Source organism: Schistocerca serialis, chromosome 10, assembly GCF_023864345.2.
Source record: "Schistocerca serialis cubense isolate TAMUIC-IGC-003099 chromosome 10, iqSchSeri2.2, whole genome shotgun sequence".
Classification (NCBI taxonomy): Eukaryota; Metazoa; Arthropoda; class Insecta; order Orthoptera; family Acrididae; genus Schistocerca; species Schistocerca serialis.
In genome coordinates this window covers 142,068,033-142,094,245 of record NC_064647.1, presented here as the reverse complement: position 1 = coordinate 142,094,245, position 26,213 = coordinate 142,068,033, and the positions used below count along the sequence as shown (strand labels likewise).

The window sequence follows — 26,213 nt, the reverse complement described above, 5'->3', positions numbered from 1 at the left end:
TTTTTAACTGGGAAATCCAGTAAATATCTGGGGATTTTTTCTTTATCTCCGTATACACCCTGTAATGACAATGAGTTGGGCTGAATGAGTGAGAGAGAGACTGGGCAGTTGAGTGGTTGGACATGATAGACCTACAGCGATATTCTAGTGGATATGAGAGAGTTACAGTTAGGGCAGCTTGTTGGAGGTGAGTTTGCATGTTAAAAAGAGCACAAATATTTTCAAATGCTGATATTTTTGTGAAAATTTTTAAAGGTGCTGGGATAGGTAGAATGAGGCAGCTGGTACCCCACTTTTCAGTCAGCCTTTAATAAAGAGGAGCACATTTGTCTTTTTTGTGCTGTGATGGGAGCGTTTTCCCCTTGTTGTTTAATTCTTTAACATTTTTGTTTATAAATTTTCTAAACAGTATTTTGTAAATTATGTACTGTCTTGTTCCATCACAAAGTAAGTATGACTTGTATTATCATACAGAACCTGATAAATAAATAAAATACCGTGATCTCACCTGTAGCCCTAATACACAACAGCATTGTTCCCGTGTGCTAGTGACAGTTTTTTCCGCTATGACTCCAAATGTGCCTACCTAATTCTGGACTTGATTTGGTTGAAGATGAGTTTAGATTCTGCAGAAATGTAGGAATGTGTGAGGCAATACTGATCTTACAGTTTAGCTGAGAAGGTAGGTTGAAAAAAGGGAAACCTATGTTTATAGCATTTCTAGATTTAGAGGAAGCTTTGGACAGTGTTGAGTCCATTATTCTCTTTAAAATTCTGAAGGTAGCAGGGAGCAAATTTTTTCACAGAAACCGGACTGCAGTAATAGCAATTGAAGGATCTGAAATGGAAGTAATATTTTGGAAGGGTGTGAGACAGTGTCTTTGCCTATCTTTGATGTTATTCAATCTGTACATTGAGCAAGCAGTAAAGGAAATCAAGGAGAAATTTGGAAAGCAAATTGAGGTTCAGAGAGGAGAAAAAAAACATTGAGGTTTGGATATGATTTAATTCTGTCAGAGATGCCAAAGGACAAGGAATTATGGTTGAATGGAACAGATAATATCTTCAAAGTAGGTTGTAAAATGAAACCAAACAAGAGTGAAACAGGGATAATTGAATGTAGCCAAATTAAATGATGTAATGCTGAAGGAATTAGATTATGAAAAAAGACCTTAAAAGTAGAATAAGAGTTTTAAAAGTGTGGCCAAGATAGAGAGGATATAAAAAATTGACAGCCAAAAGCAAGAAAAACATATATGAAAAAAGAGAAATTTGTTAACATCGATTGTAAGTTGAAGTATTAGAAGTTTCTCTGAAGGTATTTGTATGGAGTGTAGCCTCGTATAAAATCAAACGATGATGATAAACAGTTCAGACAAGAAACTAATAAAAAATTTTGAAATGTGATGCTGCAGAAGACTGTTAAAGATTAGGTGTGGTTCCAACAACTAATGTTGAGGCACTGAATTAAATACGGTAAGAAAGAAATTTAATGTACAACTTGACTAACAGAAGGGATCAGTTGGCAGCCACATTTAAAGCACCAAGGAATAGTCAGTTTGGTGATGGAGGATAAAAAATGTAGAGAAAAGCAAAGATTTGAATACAACAAACAAGTGGAAAGGAACAAAACCTGCATTGATTTTGAGAACTTACAGAAAATCTACATCTAGATGGCCAGATGGGGTATGAAACTAAGTGGTTCTGAATTTGATGCCAGTGTTGTGGCTACTGTACCGTCTTGGTCGTCAGTGTCATCGGACTTGCATGCTATAAGAGTATGATTCAAGTCTTGTCATTATATATAGATTTGGAGAGACTGTTGTTTCCTCAAATTATTCCAGCCTCGGCTGATGCACTGGTTCCAATGACAACTTTGCCAAATTTCCCCATATGTGTAAGACATTCTTATTTTAAAGCCTCATTTACAACAATATCATGAAAACGATAAGAGTGTTGATCTGAAACTTTCTGGCATATTAAATAGTGTCCCAGACCTGTACTGAAACTCGAGACCTTTGCCTTTTGCAGCCAACTGCTCTCTCCCATCTTCATATTTTTGCAGCGCAAAGACTGTGCCATAAAACTTCGGGCATGCAGCTGCATAAATTCAACTCCTTCTAATATTTTGGCTGAATACCATCGAGCCATCTTCAGAGTGAGCCAAAGTGACTGATGCTCCAGCACTTGCTCCGTCTTTTTAAACCTGGGGAGTGAACCACTGCACATCCGGCCACAGGTACACAAGATGCCAGAGATGTTGATCAGCAGCAAAGTGGTATGACATGTGCATGGAATTAGATCTGTGGCTGTGCAGTCGATCCACACGGTGATATCAAAGTATCACTGCGAGCTGCACCGTCGCGACGTCTTTGTGATTTAATTACAGAAATTGCTGGATTCAATGAATTGTCCAGGCTGAAGCCATTATCTCTATTAATTAAATTCATCGCTAACTGAATTTCAATTACTACTTTCACTACTGAGTCCCAGAAAGATGAAGTCAAGGCTAAAATTTCAACGTTACCATACACTGTAAAGTGCCCATTGTTGGTACAGTGCTCCGCCACCACAGAATTATTAGATTGTAAGAGCTCGGTGTACCTGCAGCGCTCTGTGCATCTCTCCTGGACTGTATGTGTCGTCTGTCTGATATATGAACGGCTGCACTTACAGGGGATCTTGTAAACCCCAGGCTTCCGAAGTACCAAATCATCTTTAATGGAACCCAGGAGTGCTGCTGTCTTTGGCGGAAAGCGAAAAACCACTTTCGCTTTGTGTTTACTGAGGATCTGTCCTATTTTTGATGAAAGGCTTCCCACTTATGGCAGGAAAGCCATGGATTTAAAACTTTCCGTGTCTTCTTCCGTTTTTCTTGTGTGCACTGTGGATTTCATTTTTTTATTTACATTTCAAGTTCTGTAGGACCAAATTGAGGAGCAAATCTACAAGGTCATGGAACATGTCAGTACATGAAATTACAACATAAAAGTAATAACAGATAAAAATAAAATATTTATGAAACCAAAAAAAGTCAATCCATAAATAAACACAATAACAATACAACAAGAATCAGTTTAATTTTTCAAGGAACTCCTCGACAGAATAGGAGCGACCCATGAGGTAACTCTTCAGTTTCGATTTGAAAGCGCGTGGATTACTGCCAAGATTTTTGTATTCGAGCGGTAGCTTATTGAAAATGGATGCAGCAGTATACTGCACGCCTTTCTTCAGGTTTGATTTCTGCTGAGTATTAACTGAGTGAAAGCTGCTTATTATTGGGAATACGCTAATATTGTTAACAAGAAATGACAGTAAGGAATATATATATTGAGAGGCCAATGTCAAAATACCCAGACTTGTGAACAGGGGTTGACAAGAGGTTCGTGAACTTACACCAATTATTGCCCGAACCGCCCGTTTCAGAGGCAAAAATATCCTTTAAGAATGGGAAGAGTTACCTCAAAATATAATTCCATATGACATAAGCGAATGAAAATAAGCAAAGTAGACTAATTTTCATGTCGAACGATCAGTCACTTCAGTTACCGTTTGAATAGTGAAAATGGCAGCATTAAGTCTTTGAACAAGATCCTGAATGTGGACTTTCCAAGACAATTTACTATCTATCTGAACACTTAGAAATGTGAAGTGTTCAGTTTCACTATTCATATGCCCATTCTGTGAAATTAAAACGTCAGGTTTTGTTGAATTTGCATGTTAGAAACTGTAAAAAGTGAGTCTTGCTGTGATTTGGTGTTTATTTTCTGCAAGCCATGAACTTAGGTCATGAACTGCAATATTTGAAACTGACCCACTGTTGCACACATTCTTCACTACCAAGCTAGTATCATCCCAGCAAATATTTTAGAGTTACCCATAATACTAGGGGGCATATCATTATAGGAGTGGCCCCAACACTGATCCCCGGGAGCACCCCCCACTTGACTGTACCCCACTCAGACCCCACATCATTGTTTTTACAGTCTGTTGCTATAGTAAGACGTGAACCAATTGTGAGCTACTCCCCGTATTCCGTAATGGTCCAACTTCTGGAACAATATTTTGCCATTAACACAAACGCCTTAGTTAAATCAAAAAATATGCCAAGTGTTCGAAACCTTTTGTTTAGCCCATCCAGTACCTCACAGAGAAAAGAGAATATAGCATTTTCAGTTGTTAAGTGATCTGCCGAACTGTACATTTGACAGCAAATCGTGTGATATAAAATGAACAATTATCCTTACATACACAGCCTTTTCAATAACTTTAGGAAACACTGATGGCATAGAAATAGGTCTAAAATTGTCTACATTATCCTTTTCTCCCTTTTTATAAAGCAGCTTTACTACCTAGTACTTTAATTGTTCAGTAAATTGACCATTCATAAAGGAAAAATTACAAATACGGCTAAATACAGGGCTGACATGTGCAGCACAGTGCTTTAATATTCTGCTGAACATTCCATCATATCCATGAGAGTCCTTAGTCTTCAGTAATTTAAGAGTCCTTAGTCTTCAGTAATTTAAGAGTCCTTAGTCTTCAGTAATTTAAGAGTCCTTAGTCTTCAGTAATTTAAGAGTCCTTAGTCTTCAGTAATTTAAGAGTCCTTAGTCTTCAGTAATTTAAGAGTCCTTAGTCTTCAGTAATTTAAGAGTCCTTAGTCTTCAGTAATTTAAGAGTCCTTAGTCTTCAGTAATTTAAGAGTCCTTAGTCTTCAGTAATTTAATTATTGACTCAATCTCCCCCTTCTCTGTATCACAGAGGAGTATTTCAGACATAAATCTCGGAAAGGCATTTGTCAAGAAAGTTATATGATTTCCTGTAGAAGCTAAATTTTTATTTAATTCACCAGCAATGCTCAGAAAAGATTGTTAAATACTGTACATATATCTGATTTATCAGTAACAGAAATATTTTCACTAAGAACTGACTTCCAGACACTCCCTTCACAACTGACCATATGGTTTTAATTTTATCCTGTGAATTAGCTTTTCTATTTGCGTACCACATAATCTTTGCCTTCCTCATAAGATTTTTAAGCACATTACAATACTGTTTGTAATGGGCTACTGTAGCTTGATTGTGACTACTTCTAACATTTTGATATAATTCCCGCTTTGTTCTACATGACATCCTTGTCCCACTAGTCAGCACCCGGTCTGCCTACTACTGCTAGTACCCCATTTAGAATGTTCTAATGGAAAACAAGTCTCGAAGAGCAAGAGAAATGTAAGGAAAGCATTATATTTATCATCTTTGTTATCGGCACTATAAACGTCCTGCCACTCTTGTTCCTTGACAAGGTTTAAGAAACTCTCTTGCTGTTGGATTAACTTTCCTACATAGTTTGTAATTATATGTGACATTTGTTTGAGTACAAAAGGCTTTTAGTGTTAAAATTTGTGCATCATGGACTGAAATGCGATTCACCCTTTTATTAACAGAATGCCCATCTAGTAATGAAGAATGAATAGAAATATTGTGTGCATTGTGCTACTGTTCCCCACACCCTAGTTGGAAAAAAACAGAGTCTGTATCAGATAATATGAATTTAGGAGATCCCCCAACATCTTTTTTCTTGCTCCATCGTATACAAAATTTATATTGAAGTCACCACATACAACTAGTTTCTGGTACTTTCTACAAAGTGAATCAAGAACCCTCTCTAGCCTGAGCAGAAATGCTCTGAAGTCAGAGTGAGGAGACTATAAACAACAACAATTAGAAGTTCAGTTTCACTAAATTCAACTGCCCCTGCACAACATTCCAATATCTGTTCAGTGCAGTATCGTGATAAGTCTGTGGACTCAAATGGAATACTGTTTTTTACGTACATAGCCACTCGCCAACCCCGCAAGGAACTCCTTGAAAAACAACCAGCTAATCTGTATCCTGGTAAGGGAAGCCCCTGAATTGTCGAATAATTTAAGTGGTGCTCCGATATACCAATAATTTCAGAGTCAACATCTATAAGCTGTTCACTCACTTCCATGAGTGATCTCACCACCACCCACTACGCTGTCACCTATAAGCTTTGCCAGCCTCCCCTTCCCGTATCTATTGAGGTGCAGGCCATGCCTAGTGAAACCCGATTTACTAAGACCCCACTGGCACCACTGAAATATAACCCATGCCCTCTGCCATCAGCACCCTCTCCGGCCCCACATTAATGCGCCTAACAGGCCAATTGTGACACTGAAACAGTTGCACTAAATGCACATTAGTGCCACCAGTTTGAGTAGCTATCTTTACCAGGTCACCACCCACATCATATTCCCCATCCCTTTCAAGACTGTTCCCTGCGCCATGCACTATCACTACCTGATCCTGCTTCGTAGAATTCCTACTCCCCTATGCTGTCAGTCACCTGAGCCAACCCTGCACTAGACTTCACAATGCTGGTGATGTGGTACTCACTCCCCAACACTTCATGCAATTGCTGGCCCACACATCTACCATGCGAACTACCTAGCAGTAGAACCTTCTTCTTTCTGTTAGACTTTGCAACTGATATAAGCCTTCTAACTGCTGAGGACTGCTGCATGTTCCTTACATCTACAGCTACAGGAGGCTCCTTCCCACTCAACTCTGACAGTTGGTCAAAGCTGTTGCATATACGCAACTGCATTTATAGTGCCTTACGTGTCTGCTGGGGAGAGTACCCATTGTCTTCAAAAACTCTTCTCAGGTGTAGAAACTCGTCCTCCGGACTGCTCTCGTCAGCAATAACATGTGCTATGTGTACCAGAGTTCTGAGTACACTCATCATCTGCAAAGGGTGGTGGCAGTTATTTGCACGTAAATATAAAACCATATGGGTCGGTTTTCAGATTCCAACACCTTCTTCTCGAAGTCCTCCATTGTCGCCCTTGGTGGCCAACTTTTTTATGGCTGGAATCTGCTTGCTTGAAGCCCACAGTGTTTTGGAGCTATGTGGTAAAGACAGGCTAAATCATCTGAATTCTATCGACAGACAAATTCAGGTCATGAAGGAAATCGAAAAAGATTGATGCCTTCCATATTTGGATGTGTGGGTATAGCACAAAGACGATGACACTGTAATATGGATTTATATTTATGTGCAAATGCTGCCACCATCCCTCGTAGAAGATGAGTGTACTCAGGACTCTGGTACACAGAGCACACATTATTGCCTTACGAGAGCAGTCTGGAGGATGGGCTTCTATACCTGAGAAGAGTTTTCAAAGACAAAGGGTACTCTCCACTGCAGATACATAACACGCTAAAAATGAAATCCACAGTGCGTACAAAGATAGCGGAAGAAAGTTTTAAATCCATGGCTTTCCTGCCATACCTGGGAAGACTTTCATCGAAAATAAGATGGATACTCCACCAAAGACAGCTGCATTCCTGGGTTCCATTAAAGATGATTTGGTGCTTCGGAAGCCTGGGGCTTACAAGACCCCTTTGAGTGCGACCGTTCATATATCGGACAGATGACATGTACACTCCAGGAGAGATGTACAGAGCGCCCCAGGTACACCTGATGCTTACAACCTAATAAATCTGTAGTGGTGGAGCACTGTATTGACACTGCCCCCTCCCCCCTCTGGAAATCATTCTCAGAGGTGTATTTGTAAGAAATTTTAAATTGTGAAGCAATCTTTTTGGTGTATATGTTGACATTAGTGAGTTCGCCCTCAGATTGTTCATCTATGGTGTACGGTAATGTCGAAATTTTAGCCTCGAATTTATCTTTCTGGGACTCGGTAATGAAAGAAGCAATTGAAATTTGGTTGGTGAGGAATTTAATTAATAGAGATAGTGACTTCAGCTTGGACAAAGAATGGAATCTGACAATTTTAGTAATTAAATCACAATGATGTCGCGACGGTGCAGCTCAGGGTGATACATCAATATCACCATGTGAATTGACTGTGCAGCCATAGGTCTAATTCCATGCATGTCATTCCTCTTTGCCGCCGATCAACGTCTCTGGTGCCTTGTCGCTGTGGACACATGCTCAGTGGTTCGGCCTGAGGGTTTAAAAGGACGGAGGAAATGCTGGAGCATCAGTCACCTCGGCTCACTTTGAAGATGGCTGGACAGTATTCAGCCGAAATATTAGAAGAAGAAGAAGGTGAATTTATGCGGCTGCATGCCCGAAATTTTGTGGAACAACTGCTCTCCTGGCTGAGCTATCGGAGGAAGACTCACGACCTGGCCTTACAACATCACTTCTGCCAGTACCTCTCCCGTGTCTTCCAAACCACACAGAAGTTCTTCTGTGTACCTTGTGGCATTGTGGCTTTTCGTGCAGTGGTCCCTAATTTCTGAGAAAGTTTTATGTGTACCCCTGATACCTGTAACATTAGTAGCATTTTGACCAGTGAGTGCAGTGACATGCCTAGCTAACATGCTAGTGGTCTAGGTTCAAATCCTGTGGGTTGCCCCCCTCCCCACCCCATTGTACAGAATATCATTAAATAGTATATGTTATACAAAATTATTCAAAGCAGTTTATTAAATAAAATGATCATTACAGCCAACTTTTCTTCAGATGTGTACACTGTTTGTTATAGAATAGAATTGCATGTGTTAAATCATCCCCAATGAAATTTCGTCTTTTGGCCAACAGATCTTTAATTGCACTGGCTACTGTGTCTTTGATTGCAGTAGAATTAGTGGAAATCATTCTCAGCGGTGTATTTGTAAGAAATTTTAAATTGTGAAGCAATGTTTTTGGTGTATGTATTGGTGACTTCGCCCTCAGATTGTTCATCACACTCTCTTGCTTCTGATGCATCTTCTTGTGGCTGTTGTTTTGTAGAAATATTTGCTTCTCCCATTTCACTGTACGTTTTTGACATGCACTGTGCTGAATACATGTTGTGAACAGCTTATGCGAGTGACAAATGCCAGCTTTCGGTGTTCGGGCCAGGGAATTGTGTGTCCATGAGGGAGAGGGCAACAAGAAGTGAGATCACATCTAGGAAACACATGAAGCAAAGTTGTCCAAATATTTGGAATTTTAACTGCAAACAGAACAGGCGTTTTGAAGAAAGTTTACATTAATGTTTGAAGTGTTAATGTAACAATGGGGGATTTTTCCAAGTGTTAATGTAATTACTACAGCAAAAATGACTATTTTTGGATAATGTTGTGTGTCAGGTGGTGTTTATTGATGTTCTGTAGAATTTAAAAAAATTGAAAATTAAAACAAAAAAATACGCAAGCAGGATTTGAATCCGGAACACCAATGTGGTCGCCATGAACCTTAGCCACTGCACTAGCTCATTTGTTTGAAACATGACTAACGTTACACTTATAGGGGTTAGGCATAAAAGTTCAACATAGATTTTCTCAGAAACTAGGGGCCATCGCATAAAAAGCCACTAGGCAGGTACTCAGGACAGGTGCCTTTACATCATGCCCAAGACTCATCAAAATCTGCGATTAACAGGTCTAATGAACTCCTTACTAGCCACAGCCTGTGGGGATTGTTTCCAGACTGCATTTTTGCTCTGTAGGAGTAGTCCTGGCAGATTAAAACTGTGCACCTGAATGGGGGGGGGGGGGGGGGGGGGGCGTCAGATCTGGGACCTTTGCCTTTTGCGGACAAGTGCCCTGCAAAGTGAGCTACCCAAGTACAACCTTTTAGGAAAAATTGTCGCACTTTCCACTGTGAAAATTCATTTGGGAACTGTCCCCTAGACTGTGGCTAATCTGTCTCTCTGCACTATCCTTTCTTCCAGGAGTGTTGGTCCCACAATGTATAGAGGAAAATTTGTGTATAGTTTGGCGGGTTGGAGAAGTGCTGAGGAAGTAAAGCTGTAAGTGTAGGTCGTGCATTGTGCTTTAAAATCGCAGCCAGTAGAGCGCTTGCCCACAAAAGGCAAAGGTCTCTGGTTCGAGTCCCTGTCAGAGACACAGTTTGTCTTCCCGGAAATTTCAGATTGGTGCACACTTCACTACAGAGTGAAAATTCATTCAGAATAGGAACATTGTCCGTAATCTTCTGTTGTAATTCTTGGAAAAACATTAGTGTCCTGATGTTCCTTTCCATTCGTGTACTGCAGGCTAGTTTCTCTTTATGATGTAGAGCTTACATTCCAAGTTTTGATTTTGATTTGTCTGGATGTTTGTAATCAGTTAATCCAATATCTGGTCTGACGAAGAGATTACAACCAGAATCTCTGCTTTGTGTTCCGGGGCTGCAGAGGGCACCCAGTGCTTGTATCCAGAGAAGTCATACCCAATTTTCCACACAGCTAGCACAGGCCAGTAATCCTTGATATGGGGCTCTGTGGGACCAGAGCTGTCAAGTTATTGAAGAGCATGAGTGGCTCCGAAAGTATAACTGTGATATGCTGCTGGCACAGAACTCGACAGGAAACTATGGTCAAGTTGGATGATGCGCAAACTCTCTTTACAAATGGGGTGCTACAGTGTCTCTGGTTTGTGAATGTGGGGCTCTGACCTAGACATCGAGCACATTTGAGATGAAAGCCCCTTGCGTTCATACCAGGGTAGTTGCAGCAACCTCATTATATGGATTAGAAACCTAGATATTGACATTTAGTTAATTTTATATCTAGTTTCATATTTTCGTGTTCCTGTTATATATTGTATTACTAATGTTGTATACCTGTAATTTTAAAGTGCAGGTGAGCCATATGAATAAATAAATTCCAAGTTTTCCAGGACCCGTCATTAATTGCAGTCAAAAACACAGAAATTTTTCATCCAACATCTAAGTGTCTCGAAAGACAAGCACATAAATTATGTCTCTAATAATTAATTCTATTGTTAAATAAACTGCTAACAAAAAGGGTTTTACGACCTGATACCTGCAAATGTGTCGGGGCTTACATTTGAGAAGGGTGGTAGGGAATGACAAAATGAGTGTTAGCAGAGGTTGGAAATACCGCTTCAGTTGTAAATTTCTTTGGTTTCACACGACCAGTTTAAGACTGTTATAAGTGCATCTTCAGGTATTGTAGCTGTGCTGTGGTCCCAGAGTGCCGCGTGTACCAGGCGCGGTGTGCTGCCTGTGAGCGCAGAACAGGGAGTCGTGAATGAACATTATTAAATTGAAATAAGTAATTTACTGTGAAGTACAAACCAAACAATAACCAAAATAAAGGCAGTTTCTTTGAAAATACACATCTGTCGAATAAAAATCTGATGCCAGTAACATTTGACACAGTGACACCCATCCACATGCATTGTAATGAGCTCAGCTTTATGAGGTGGACAAGATGTCGTTGCTAAAGCCTATTCCACTGTTTGATAGTTGTCTGCTCTGGTTATCCAGTGTGTGATGAGGATTCCTGTGTTCCTGTGATGAGACACTGTGTTTTCTTGATACCCATTGAAAGTTAGTCAGATTATGTCAGCAGATACTGCATGCAGTTGTATTAGACATATTCCTGCCTTCTGGAGAAATGTGTTAACTAAGTGGACATCTCAAAAGTTGAAACAGTCACTGAAATGACAGTAGTATGGGACATTAGGTCAGAGAATCTCTTGAATTACCCTCGAAAACGGTGAGAGGTGTCTGACCTCTGTATGTGACACTGTGAAAGGCAGTAACCCCGATGGCAAAGACTGTTAACAATTACAAAGAAGTTTACTGATCTCAGGCACGCCTCTCCTCGCTGACCCTGGCTGGGGCCATTGTAAGTGCGGGTGGCTTCGGCCCGGCACTGCTGCTGAGACAGTCTTCCGTGAGTCACAGGTCTCGTGTCAACATCGGAGGCACGTCGTGTCATGCTGCAGTGGCATCCCACTCGGGAGACGGCCCCTCAGCTCTGCACACAGCCACGACGGCAGCACAGAGGGACTGTTGTGTGCTTACTTACCTCTGTGTCATGTGGGCCCAACAATCCCTCACCTCGCTTGTGTCACTACAAAGTAACACGAAGACAGCTGTGCCTGGGGTACATCTCGCTGCCCTCAGACAGATGTCGGCCAGGGGTTGGTGCTGTGGCGCCAAGGCCCACTAGGAACTCGATGTCGGTTATTACAGGAACTAAAGGCAGGTCAGTGCCACCTGGTCCTGTGAAGGATTTAGTGTAAGTGGCAGGCATTGCCCCGTCTTGAACCCGTGACTGCAGCGGGCAGAGTCCAGTTGTCTTGCTGTCTGGTGTTGCTCTGGCATCTCCTTAAAATCCAGATTTATTTATATGCCTCCGTCACCCATGTGTGTCACTAAAACCCAGCATCTAGTTACGTTGGCACGAGAGACTTTCCTGGTGTGGTGACACCACCCCACTTGCTGCACTGTTATAACTGTGTAGCACCACTTTTCAGTCACCTCTGCTATTCTTGCTGCGCTATCCACTGGCACATCAGTAATCGCGACCAACATATTGCCACAATGGCTGCTACTGACTCTCAGCTGCCAAGCCATCACTCTACGGTGCTTCCACATTACTTCTGAGTCGTGTCACTGCACTGTATGGGTATTTAATTAGTTGGCAGCATATACAGGCTTTAGGATGAGTAGGTGTGCATAACCTCAAACTTTGTCTAGTATTGGAAGCAATACTGATGACTTTTGCTTGTTGACAATCCCAAACGAGTGATGGGTCACTGCGATACCTCCTGCAGTCTGTCACTTGCTTTGGCGCCGCCAAACAGTTTCAAGTGACACTTTCAATGTCAGTGTCACTCTGTTGTGAAGTTCTGCTGTGGGAAATGAACTGCCATATTTGTCAGCAGTTGCTGTCAGTCTCCGTATGTCGACTAATAATAATAATAATATTATTATTATTATTATTAAATAATTTAATAATTATTAAATACTTATTATTAAAAATTAAAAAGAATTGAAGACCACATCTGTAGCTGAATGATTAGCGGACTGTCTCAGGTTGGGGAGGACTGAAGTTTGTTTCCTGATACCTCCTCGGATTTTTCAGAGCTATTGAATTCTGGAATGTGGGGTCCTCTCAGCCCCACGAGACCACAATACAGCTGGAAGAAATCAATTTATTGGCAAATAGCCAACACTGATTCAGAAAGTATCATTCTTGTGAAACACAAGGAGCTCTTTATTCTCAGGAAGTAATGAGTGCTATTGACAGAGGACGTCAAATTGATTCCGTGTTTAAGATTTTCAGAAGGCCCTTGATGCCGTTCCTCACAAGTGAATTCCAATTAAGTTGCATGCCTGTGGAGTTTTGTCTGAGTTGTGAGACTGGATTCGCGATTTCCTGTCACAAAGGTAACCGTTCGTAGTAATGAATGGAAAGTCATAGAGTAAAATGGAGGCAATATCTGGCGTTCTCCCAGGTCACTGCGATACCTCCAGCAGTCTGTCTCCTGCCTTGGCCCCTGTTGTTCCTGATCTTCCTAAATAACTTGAGAGACAATCTGAACAGTCGTCTTATATTATTTGCAGATGATGTTGTCATTTACCATTGTGTAATGTCATCATATGATCAAAATGAATTCCAAAATGATTTAGACAGGATATTTGTGTGATGCAAAAAGTGGAAATTGGCACTAAATCATGAGAAGTGTGAAGTCATCCACATGAGCACTAAAAAGAATCCGCTAAATTTTAGTTACACAATAAACCAGACAATTATAAAGGCTTTAAACTCAACTAAATACTTAGGTACTACGAATAAGTTACAGTGGAATGATCATTTAGCTAATGTTGTGGGGGAAAGCAAACCAAAGACTGCGATTTATTGGCAGAACAGTTAGAAATTTTTTTACAGGTTTACTAAGGAGACTGCTTACACTAATCTTGTCTACCCTCTTCTGGAGTATTGCTCTGCAGTGTGGGATCTGCACAAGACAAGATTGACTGAGGACACCAAAAAAGTTCAAAGAAGGGCACCTCGTTTTGTATTATGAAGTAGGGGAGAGTGTGCCACAGACATGATACACGAATTAGGGTGGCAGTCATGAAAGTAAAGGAGCCTTTTGCTGTGGCATGGGACATTCTCATGATATTTCAGTCACCAACTTTTTCCTAAGAGTATGAAAATACTATTACAAACAACATAGTGAAAGCATATTATTGTAGCCAAGATAGGCACGAAGCCCCGTCTACCACAGTAGTACACATTTATGTGCCAAGTAGCCCCACAGATGACGAAGAGATTGAAGAAATGTCTGAGATAAAAGAAATTATTCAGATAGTGAAGGGAGACGAAAATTTAATAGTCATGGGGGACTGGAATTCGGTAGTAGGAAAAGGAAGAGAAAGAAACGTAGTAGGTGAATATGGAATGGGGGTAAGGAATGAAAGAGGAAGCCACCGCCCCCCCCCCCCCCCTCCCCCCCCCCCCTCCCGCCCCTGGTAGAATTTTGCACAGAGCATAAATTAATCATAGCTAACACTTGGTTCAAGAGTCATAAAAGAAAGTTGTATACATGGAAGAAGCTTGGAGATACTGACAGGTTTCAGATAGACTGTATAATGGTAAGACAGAGGTTTAGGAACCAGGTTTTAAATTGTAAGACATTTCTAGGGGCAGATGTGGACTCTGACCACAATCTATTGGTAAAGAACTGTAGATTAAAACTGAAGAAACTGCAAAAAGATGGGAATTTGAGGAGATGGGACTAGGATAAACTGAAAGAACCAGAAGTTGTAGAGTGTTTCTGAGAGAGCATTAGGGAACAATTGACAAGAACAGCGGAAATAAATACAGTAGAAGAAGAATGGGTAGCTTTGAGAGATAAAATAATGAAGGCAGCAGAGGATCAAGCAAGTAAAAAGATCAGGGCTAGTAGAAATCCTTGGATAACAGAAGAGATGCTGAGTTTAATTGGTCAAAGAAGAAAATATAAAAATGCTGTAAATGAAACAGGTAAAAAGAAACACATACGTCTCAAAAATGACATCAACAGGAAGTGCAAAATGGCTAAGCAGGGATTGCTAGAGGACAAATGTAAGGATGTGGAGCCATATTTCACTAGGGGTACGATAGATACTGCCTACAGGAAAATTAAGGAGACCTTTGGAGAAAAGAGAACCACTTGTATTAATGTCAAGAGCTCAGATGGAAAATCAGTTCTAAGCAAAGAATGGAAAGCAGAAAGTGGAATGAGTATTTAAAGGGTCTATGCAAGGGCAGTATACTTGAGGGCAGTATTATGGAAATGGAAGAGGATGTAAATGAAGATGAAATGGGAGATACGATACTGCGTGAAGAGCTTGGCAGAGCACTCAGAGACCAAAGTCGAAACAAGGTTCTGGAAGTAAACAGCGTTCCATTAGAACTACTAATAACCTTGAGAGAGCCAACCCTCCCAAACTCTACCATCTGGTGAGCAAGATATATTAGATAGGCAAAATGCCCTCAGACTTCAAGAAGAATGCAGGTCTTGACAGATGTGAAAATTACTGAACTACCAGTTTAATAAGTCACAGCTGCAAAGTACTACCATGAATTCTTTACAGACGAATGGAAAAGCTGGTGGAAGCCGATCTCAGGGAAGATCAGTTTGGAGTCTGTAGAAATGTTGGAACACGTGAGGCAATACTGACCCTATGACTTATCTTAGAAGATAGATTAAGGAAAGGCAAACCTACATTTCTAGCATTTATATACTTAGGAAAAGCTTTTGACAATGTTGACGGATAATCTCTTTCAAATTCTAAAGGTAGCATGGGTAAAATAAATGGAGCGAAAGGCTATTTACAATTTGTACAGAAACCAGATGGCAGTTACAAGTATCAAGGGACATGAAAGGGAAGCAGTGCTTGGGAAGGGAGTGAGACAGGGTTGTAGACTCTCCCCGATGTTATTCAATCTGCATATTGAGCAAGCAGTAAAGGAAACAAAAGAAAAATTTTGAATAGGATTTTAAATCCATGGAGAAGAAATAAAAACTTTGAGGTCTGCACATGACATTGCAATTCTATCAGAGACAGCAAAGGACCTGGAAGAGCAGTTGAACGGAATGGACAAGTCTTGAAAGGAGGATACAAGATGAAATCAACAATAGCAAAATGATGATAATGGAATGCAGCTGAATTAAATCGGGTGATGCTGAGGGAATTATATCAGGAAATGAGACACTTAAAGTAGTGGATGAGTTTTGCTATTTGGGAAGCAAAATAACTGACGATGGTCGAAGTAGAGAGGATATAAAATGTAGAGTGACAACGGCAAGGAAACCGTTTCTGAAGAAGAGAAATTTGTTAACATCGAGTATAGATTTAAGTGTCAGGAAGTCGTTTCTGAAAGTATTTGTATGGAGTGTAGCCATGTATGGAAGTGAAACATTGTCGATAAATAGTCTAGATAAGAAGAGAATAGATGCTTTCAAAATGTGGTGCTACAGAAGAATGATGAAACTTGCACAGGATAGAGTAGCATGGTGAGCTGCATCAAACCAGTCTCTGTACTGAAGACCACAACAGCAACATTAGTAAAAAATAAAAATAAAAAAAAAAAACTGTTTTAACAGAGACCAAACAAATATTGGAAAATACTGGTTATCCAGAACTAAAATACCGATATCTTTAACCTGGTTGGTTTTTCCCTTCCCTAATTTGTCATATGCAATTCATCTGATTTTTTGGAAATTAAGAGAGGTAAGTGAGTGGTCACTGCCGTCTGTGATATGCCCACACAAGTACAATCTGCAGACAGATCGCGTAACCTACCGTTGGATTTCTACAATCTGTTGCTCGCATGTATGGGGAAGGAGGAGAGCGGGATCACTTTACACCCAATGTCCTTTGATGAGATAGTGATAAACAAGTGTTAATTTTCTCAGTTACTGTAGCCGTTAAGGTGTTAACTGTTGTCATTTAAAGTGAGTGTGCCTTCTTGGTTTAGAAATTTGCTCCAACTGCTGTTATGTCAGTTTAAGCAACACATTCATAGTTTCTGAAAAAAATGTATATCATGATATTATAAACTGCACACCATGTATTATAATCTGTTGTAACAGCGGGCATTGTACAATGCCCACTGTACACAGTCAGCATGGGTAGAAAAGGAACGAACAAGTGACTGCATCCAGTAGGTGCAACCATTGTCACATCCCGTCTACATTATGTGATCAAAAGTATCCGGACACCTGGCTGAAAATGACTTAAAAGTTCTTGGCACCCTCCATCGGTTATGCTGGAATTCAATATGGTGTTGGCCCACCCTTAGCCTTGATGACAGCTTCCACTCTCGCAGGCATACGTTCATCAGGTGCTGGAAGGTTTCTTGGGGAATGGCAGCCCATTCTTCACGGAGTGCTGCACTGAGGATAGCTATCAATGTCGGTTGGTGAGGCCTGGGATGAAGTCGGTGTTCCAAAACATCCCGAAGGTGTTCTGTAGGATTCAGGTCAGGACACTGTGCAGGCCAGTCCATTACAGGGATGGTATTGTCGTGTAACCACTCCACCACAGGCTGTGCCTAATAAATAATAATTTTGAAAGATGCAATCGCCATCCCCGAATTGCTCTTCAAGAGTGGGAAGCAAGAAGATGCTTAAAACATCAATTTAGGCCTGTGCTGTGATACTGCCATGCAAAACAACAAGGGATGCAAGCCCCCTGCATGAGAAACATGACCACACCACACCACCACCTTCTCCGAATTTTACTATTGGCTCAACACACGCTGGCAGATTATGTTCACCGGACATTCGCCTTACTCACACCCTGCCATCAGGTCGCCACATTGTGTACTGTGATTCGCTACATAACGTTTTGCCGCTGTTCAATCGCGCAGTATTTATGCTTCTTACACCAAGCATTTACTGGCGTGATGTGTGGCTTATGAGCAGCCGCTCGTCCATGAAATCCAAGTTTTCTCACCTCCCGCCTAACTGTCATAGTACTTGCAGTGGATCCTGATGCAGTTTGGAATTCCTGTGTGATGGTCTGGATAGATGTCTGCGTATTACACATTATGACCCTCTTCAACTGTCAGTCAGCAGACAAGGTTGGCCTGTATGCTTTTGTGCTGTACGTGTCCCTTCACATTTCCATTTCACTATCACTTCAGAAACAGTGGACCTAGAGATGTTTAGGAGTGTGGAAATCTCACGTACAGACGTAAGACACAAGTGACACCCAATCACCTGACTACGTCCGAAGTCCGCGAGTTCCGCAGAGTGCTCCATTCTACTCTCTCACGATGTATAATGACTACTGAGGTCACTGATATGGAATACTTGGCAGTAGGTGGCAGCACAATGCACCTAATATGAAGAACGTATGTTTTTGGGGGTGTCCAGATAATTTAGATCACATAGTGTATGTGTGTGATGTGATAACATGAGACAAACCAGTCAAAACATGCATCAGTACAGCTGAATTTCACGAAATTAACAGCTGTTTTGCAAAAATGTTCACTATGTAATTTGCAGCTGCTGCTGGAATATCGATGTGTACATGTGTGCAAAAATAGAAATTTCTATCTGTAGCTGCGTTTCAGGTATAGCTGGCTTTGATATATTGGGAGGTAAATCTTTTGCTTTTTAGGATCCTGCCAGTTTTGGGTAAAACACTGCTAGCAAACAGCCAGAAGAGATCTTTTTGACAGTCTATATTTGTTCAGGTTCCATTTTTTGCTTTGAAGGGGCAGATTGATATGGATGCTGAATCTTTTGCTCTGGGTATGCATTCTGATGAGAAAATGATTTATAGATGACCAATCTATTCCTGTAAACATTTTGAATAATGCATGCCCTATGTAACACTGCCCTCTGTAACCTGTTACACGATGTGAATGACTTTGTTGTGTGAAGATACAAAGACGATGACTTGTTGGTTCTTTGCCCGCATACTGCACTATTTCTGGCAGCATGAACTCAATATCCAAGAGCCTCCATAATATTTGCTGTTTGAGTGTTATTTTAGCTAGGTTTTATATCAAAATACGTAAATACTGAAGATTGTCCACACTTTTGATTTGGACATGGGGAGCTACAGAATGTCTTTTTCCATCATCAATCTTCTGATTGGTTTGATGCGGCCAGCCATGAATTCCTGTCCTGTGCAAACCTCTTCATCTCAGAGTAGCACTTGAAACCTACGTCCTCAATTATTTGCTGGATATATTCCAACCTCTGTCTTCCTCTACAGTTTTTGCCCTCTACACCTCCCTCTAGTACCATGTAAGTCATTCTCTGGTGTCTTACCAGATGTCCTATCATCCTGTCCCTTCTTCTTATCGGTGTTTTCCACATATTCCTTTCCTCTCCGATTCTGTGCAGAACCTCCTCATTACTTACCTTATCAGTTCACATAATTTTCAACATTCATATGTAGCACCACAACACAAATGCTTCAATTCTCTTCTGTTCCAATTTTCCCACAGTCCATGTTCCACTACTATACAATGCTGTGCTCCAAACACACATTCTCAGAAATTTCTTCCTCAAAGTAAGGCCTATGTTTGTGGTAGACTTCTCTTGGCCAGGACCACTAGTAGGCTGCTTCTGATGCCCTCCTTGCTCCATCCATCATTGGTTATTTTGCTTCCTATGTAGTAGAATTCCTTAACTTCCATCTACTTTGTGACCATCAATTCTGGTGTTAAGTTTTTCAGTGTTCTCATTTCTGCTACTTCTAATCACTTTAGTCTTTCTTCATTTTGCTCTCAGTCCATATTCTGTACTCATTAGACTGTTCATTCCATTGAGCAGATCATGTAATTCTTCTTCGCTTTCACTCAGGATAGATATCCTTTCACTTTGAATTTTAATTTCACTTCTGAACTATCTTTTATTTCTGTCATTGCTTCTTAGATGTACAGATTGAATTGTAGGGGCAAAAGACTACATCCCTATCGTACACTCTTTTTAATCCAAGCACATTGTTCTTGGTTGTCCACTCGTAAAGTCACATGGTGCTTATGGTAGTTTTATCATGGAGCTCATACCAAAACATCAGTGTGATCTGCTGGTAGATTTGCAGAGCAAAATGTATGCACTGTGTTGTTCACAGAGTTGTAAAAATCCTTGTTGGCATGTAAGCAATTTAAATAATATGTTTATTTTTTCTGATTTGTAACTATTTTATTGAGAAATTAAGTATTTAAAACTAACTTACAAATAAAGTAGAAGTAAAGCATTATTGTATTAATATTGGTGTTATTCCTTCCTGATTTTTCCACTGTTTCATATTAAAGTAGCAGATATTTATATTTGAATTTATTAAAATAGAACATTCTTTGCATTTTAGGTTCCAATCTGGTGTTGAAAGCAATCCGAGCCATGGTCGAGGATGAGGCAGATGAGGTAGTGTACTAATTCATTTGGTTTATTCCAGTTGTCACATAATACTGTATTATGTATCTGAATGTTTCAGAAATGAATTATGTTATGTCATTTAATGAAATAGTTGTTTATATGGAATGTGTTGTCCTGCCATTGGAGTAGAAAACTTCCCCGGAGGGATGGGTAGCATCATCAACTTTAAGTTAAGCCCAGATTATTGAATCTTGTTTAAAATGGTTTCAACCTGAAATTGTATGTGACCGAGACGTAATGAAAAGTTCACTCATTATCCATTCAGAATTCTACGGTTTTTCAGGTGCTGCTGCAATCAGTTACTATAGTGCACATTTCAGTCAACACATTCAAGAGAAAATAGTACTTATCAACAGAGCATTTGTAGAGCAGGTGATGAAGTTTTTGTATTAAGGGCAGTTAAAGATAACATCTGGCTGGACATTAAAAGAAATAAGTAGAATGTTGAAAATGGGCAGGACTTCTTTTCATGAACAATTCAGGGTTTTCGAGCACAGGTTTCTGGTGCATGTGAAACTGAAATTTTACAGTCAGTGCATCACCAGTTATTTTACAGCAGTTGTACATGGATGTTTAATGTGAAAATTATTCAAGCTGGGAGTTGCTTCGCAAGCAGTAGAGAGACAATGGGACAAACAAGTGGATCAGAGAACATACAGGTGATCTTCCAATGAATTTGGAGGGTGATTAAAAAATGTTAGTGTTTGTTGATCACCCAGACATTATGATCAGAGGCCCAAATTCAACCTTAATAGGCAGAGTTCAGATGGTAGGAGTGATTTGCAGCAAACAGTTAGTCTTAATCTCACAGTGACTCATATTATGTGGTTTTAAACAAACAATGGTGACTTTTCAGTGCCAATAGTAAGACATTGTCAGTGGTAAGACACTGAGTGAAATACAGTGTGAAAATTCTTTAGGGTCCACTGGGATAACAAGTTAATAAGAAATCAACACACAGATAAACTAATCGAGAGGTTAAGTTCAGCATGTTTTGCCATTACAAACATCTGTCAATATGAAATATTGTGAAAATGTTATCAAAAAATAAATATTGTGAAAAGTCTAGCACAAGCTTTTGTTAAGGATGTTGGAATTTTAACTCGCTTTCCAACATATTTACTCCTTACATGTTTTTGTTGCCAGTTATAAAAATCACTTTAAGTTACACTGTTAGTTACACAGTCACAACATAAGAAACACACACAATTTTTGTGTACACTTAACATCTTGTTTTAGGGTTCAGAATAGAGTTATGTGCTCTGGTAATTATAAAATATTCAACAAACTACCAACAGACAAGGCAAGAAATTGAGAATCCCAACCAATTCAGAGTAAAATTAAGAATATGCCTTATTAGCCACTCTTTCTACAAATTAGCTTTATTTCTAAATTTAAGGATTGAAAAGCAGCAGCTATGAAGTGGAACAGGGCAGGCATAATTTCTGCCCCTCCCCCCCCCCCCCCCCCCTTCCACTCCTCTCCCCTCCCCCTGCCGCTGCCCCCCCCCCCCCTGAAAAGCAGCTTTCTATTTAATTTTATATTTAGCTATTATAAGAATGGATAGAATCAATCTGTGGAAAATCCAGGGTAGAATGCAGCAATATTTGAGAAGGAAAGTTGCTACTCACCATATAATGGACATGCTGAGTCGCATATAGATACAACAAAAAGACTGTCACAATTAAATCTTTCGGCCATTGGCCTTTTAGGTCTATTACAGGGGTATGAGCCATGAGATAAGGGATTGTGAGTGAACCTACACAATATACTCGTCCATTCTTAGACAATCCTTGCTCCCCATTCCTTACTTCATGGTTCATATCCCTGTTATAGACCTAGATGCAAGACCTGTCCCATACATCCTCCCACCACCACCACCACCTACTCCAGTCCGGTCTGTTTCTCTCTCTCGTGTGTGTGTGTGTGTGTGTGTGTGTGTGTGTGTGTGTGTGTGTGTGTGTGTGTGTGTGTGTGTGTGTTTGTTGTTGACAAAGGCCAATGGTTGAAAGCTTTAATTGTGAGTCTTTTGTTGTGCCTATCCATGACTCAGCATCTCTGCTATATGGTGAGTAGCAACTTTCCTGGTCATAATATAATTTGCTGACTATAATATAATGTGCTATTAACATAGTATACAAACTTCTATGACTTCTTGTCTTCTGTTAATGTATACCTTGAATCATTCAATGTCCCTGAAGATTTCTTGTTTTTGATGGCATCTATGGGACATGGTGGATGGACGAATGAATAAATCAATCAATCAGCCAGACAATAGTGGTAGATGTAATCCTTCTCTCTTCCAAATTTGGCCAACTGATGAGAATCTTTTGGAATTTATGGCTTCATGGCATTTCTTTTCCTCTCTTCCCAGATAATGATGTGATGTAATTAAAGATCTTTTTTGCTCAGTGCCTTTTAGCCATTGTCACTAGTGTCTATAAAATTTTAACTATCTTTTTCGCACTGTGCCCATGATCTTTCTGGTGTACCTGTAATAGTCCTCATTTTTCCCAGTCTTTGGAGTGCTAACAGTAGTCTTCAGGGGCCCCATAATGTTCCTGTGATCTCCCTTTCATTTTTTTCATGTTCTTTCAGCTGTCCCTTTTTTATTTAAGGTACGCCACTCCATAGTGTAGTCCCCTTCTGGTGTTACAACTGAATTATTGATCCTGATTTTGGCCTTGTAGGATATCCCTCATTTGTTGCACTTATTCTGATAGATGCTGTATCGAAAGTTAAGTTTTTTTAATCTCTGAACCCTTTGCAATCAAGATGGGGTCAGGCAATTATCTTCAGTATTGTCTTGGAAAATGGTTCAAGTGGCTCTAAGCACTGTGAGACTCGACATCTGAGGTCATCAGTCCCCTAGACTTAGAACTACTTAAACCTAACTAACCTAAGGACATCACACACATCCATGCCCGAGGCAGGATTCGAACCTGCGACCGTAGCAGCAGCGCGGTTCCTAACTGAAGCACCTAGAACTGGTTGGCCACAGCTATTGTCCTGGAAAAAATAATGGAAAACAGGGAAGATGTAATTATTTATAAGGCACATGTATGTGAGACCACATGATCTCAGACTGCAAACTAAAATTGTGTGTACAAAGTAATAATATTACCAACTTTACTCTACGCCTCGGAAACCAGATGCTGTTATAAAGTCGACATTAGGAGGCTAGACACCTTTCATCTTCGCTGCCTGAGATCAATTTTCCGCCTGAAATGGGAAGGTAGTGTTCCAAACACAGAGATTTTGCGTCGCATCAAACTGCCTGGCATTGAAGCCCTCTTAATGAAACACCAACTGAGATGGAGTGGGCATATCATACGCATGAACGACAGTAGACTTCCTAAAGCGGTGTTCTACTCAGAGCTCTTGTGTGGAAAGTGGCGGCAAGGTGACAAACACCTGCGATATAAAGACACCATCAAACGCCACGTCACAGTCTGTGGCATTCTGAGCAAACGTTGGGAGGAGCTTGGATTGCACCGATCAGAGTGGCACTCAGCTGTACACAAGAGCGTGGAACAATTCGAGCATATCTGCCTAAAGAAACTGGATGATAAACGAAAGCTCCACAAATCTAAGTCCAAGCCTAATTACATCTATAGGTATTCCTCCACTAGGCACCTGTATTGCACTTCGTGCGACCAGATCTTCAAAGCAAAGCTCGGTTTTGCAAGCCACATTTGAGCCCGCCACAAGCTACAATATGGACTAAATGACTGACAGCGCTGTCGCCGGACACAGCAAGGACTGTCCCTTTTCTTTCGGCCCTTTATGTTAAGTATAGTCGTCCCGATTCCTTAAATTTAATATTAGCAGACAATCCATGGATCGTTGAACTGGTTTTCAATGTCCTCCGTGAAAGTGGTTTTTATTTCCAGATATAAGGTTCTACTTTAGTCATGGAGCCGGGGCAGGTTGGTTGTGCTAGGGACTTTTTACATTCCTCTCAGTCTGTGACCCCATGACTGCCCCTCTTTTTTTTTTCCAGTTTGCAGATTTGGTCTCACCTTTTATGCCTTTACTGTGTGTGTTTAATGACCATTATTTTATAATTTGACTCCTCTGACTAGATCCGCCCATTTTAGCAGACCCTTTTTGTTTCTGATGACTGCACCGTTTGGTCCCATAATCCGTCTCAGTTAATCAATCAATCAGGGCTAATCTGGAACACTGCGCTGTTCATTTCATCCAGGGAGTTCATAGAAGGCCTAAGAACAATCACGTTGTTACCGGCAATTTGACCCTGGCTTTTGATGGGGATACCCTTCTGGAAAAAGGCTAAGCTACAGTTTACTGTTATAATGTGATGTGCTGTTTCCAGTGTCACCAATTTGGTCACATCTTCATGATGTGAGGTGAATCCTATCTGCGGCAACTGCAACCACCCTCTCCATGTAGTGTGTCCTTGCATCCCGCTGCCCAAGTGTGGGAACCATTCCAGCACACATTTTCCTCGTCCATCAAATTGCCCAGTGTATAAAAAGGGAAGAAAGACTCAGGAATTCAAATCTCTTAATAATCTGTTGTACTCTGAGGCCCAACAAAAATTCAACAGTCTTCACCTGGTATCTTTAACATCTACCTTTACTTCTGTTGGGTCCTTTCCTCCTCCTCCTCCTCCTCCTCCTCTTCGTCCTCCTCCTCCCTCCCCCTCCTTACCTCCATCTAATCCTCCTCCTCTTCCTCCCTTCCCTCACCAAACCACTCCTTCTTTTTGCCTGGAGAAAAAACCCTCTTCTCTGATCTTTTCTGACACCCACAGGGGCGTGGGGCTACCTCTAGGACCCCATCCCTTGCATCTCCAGGACAAGAGGTCTTTTACTTCAAGTCGGACATGAGACCCGCGCTCTGTGGGGTCTCTAGGCTTCTCATTCTCTTTTGGATCTTGATATTACTGCGCCTTTCTCTCTTCCCTATGTGTAAGTCTCGGGATGAGCGCGCGCACGCACACACACACACACACACACACACACACACACACACACACACACACACACACACACCTACCATATATCTCAGGGGGTTTCACCCCCTCTATCTCTGTCAGGGTCCAATCTTACATTCATGGATGTCACTCCATCCTTACCGAAGATGGACACTGTCTCGGCACAGTGACAGGTTGTGGCCCGTTCCGTGTCCACCCAGCCACTTGTAATGCTCTCCTCCAACAGAACTGTAATGGTTACTATTGTCTCCTTCTATATTTGCAGTCTGTTCTTTCTCTCTGCTCTGTAGCTTGTGTTAAGTTGCAGGGCTCTCATTTTGTGGATACTTCTTCCCCTTTCTCTTCATGGTTTCCAAACCTTCTGTCAGAACCGCTCCTTTGTGAGCTTCCAGTAGGTTGGTCCACACTGACATTGTTAGTTCCTGCATTCCTCTTCATTCTGGGATGGAACAAGGGACCAATCGGATCTGTTTACACTATATGGTAAGGGTATGCAATCTTTATCACCCCCCCCCCCCTCCTGCCCTGCCCTGCCCTGCCCTGCCGTCCTGCCTCCCCCCCCCCCCCTCCCCTCCCCTCCCAATAGGCCTCCTACGCTTCCTACTCTTCATACCCTCCTTCAACAGATCCCTCCTCCCTTCCTTCTCCTCGTAAAGCCCATAACTATCTCTGTGGGGTGGTACTGCTGATGGGCAGGAGTGCTGAATTTGTGCTGTCAGGTCTTGGTCTCTGCCCTCAACACTGAAGTGACCACACAATTTAATGTGGCACACAGCACTTTCTCAGCCATTGGTCTTTCCATCTGTAGCCATGGGTCCTTCTCACCCCTCATTTAATGGAGAGTTCAAGACAATTTGTGTGACATCGATCCTTTCCCGATCGTCTTGTCTTCTCTTCAGCATCAGCCAAATGGACACACTCCCAGACGGCTCTTTACTAATGCAGGTGTGGATGCCTTTTCTTTGGCTGCCATTCCAGCTGCTCCACCACACAACAGCATTGATGTGTCCATATGGAGTTTGACCAATACCATCCTTTTGGCAGCTGCTTCGGC

At 41.1% G+C, this 26,213-nt stretch overlaps 1 protein-coding gene across 1 annotated transcript in view; it reads left to right on the top strand.

Moving 5' to 3' along the window:
- The window catches only part of LOC126424760 (N-alpha-acetyltransferase 30), an 81,000-nt gene that overhangs the window by 41,442 nt on the left and 13,345 nt on the right, over positions 1–26,213 (top strand). The window contains exon 3 of the mRNA XM_050087503.1: positions 20,132–20,187. Coding sequence (XP_049943460.1) covers positions 20,132–20,187 — 56 coding nt within the window. The remainder of the gene's footprint in view (positions 1–20,131; positions 20,188–26,213) is intronic.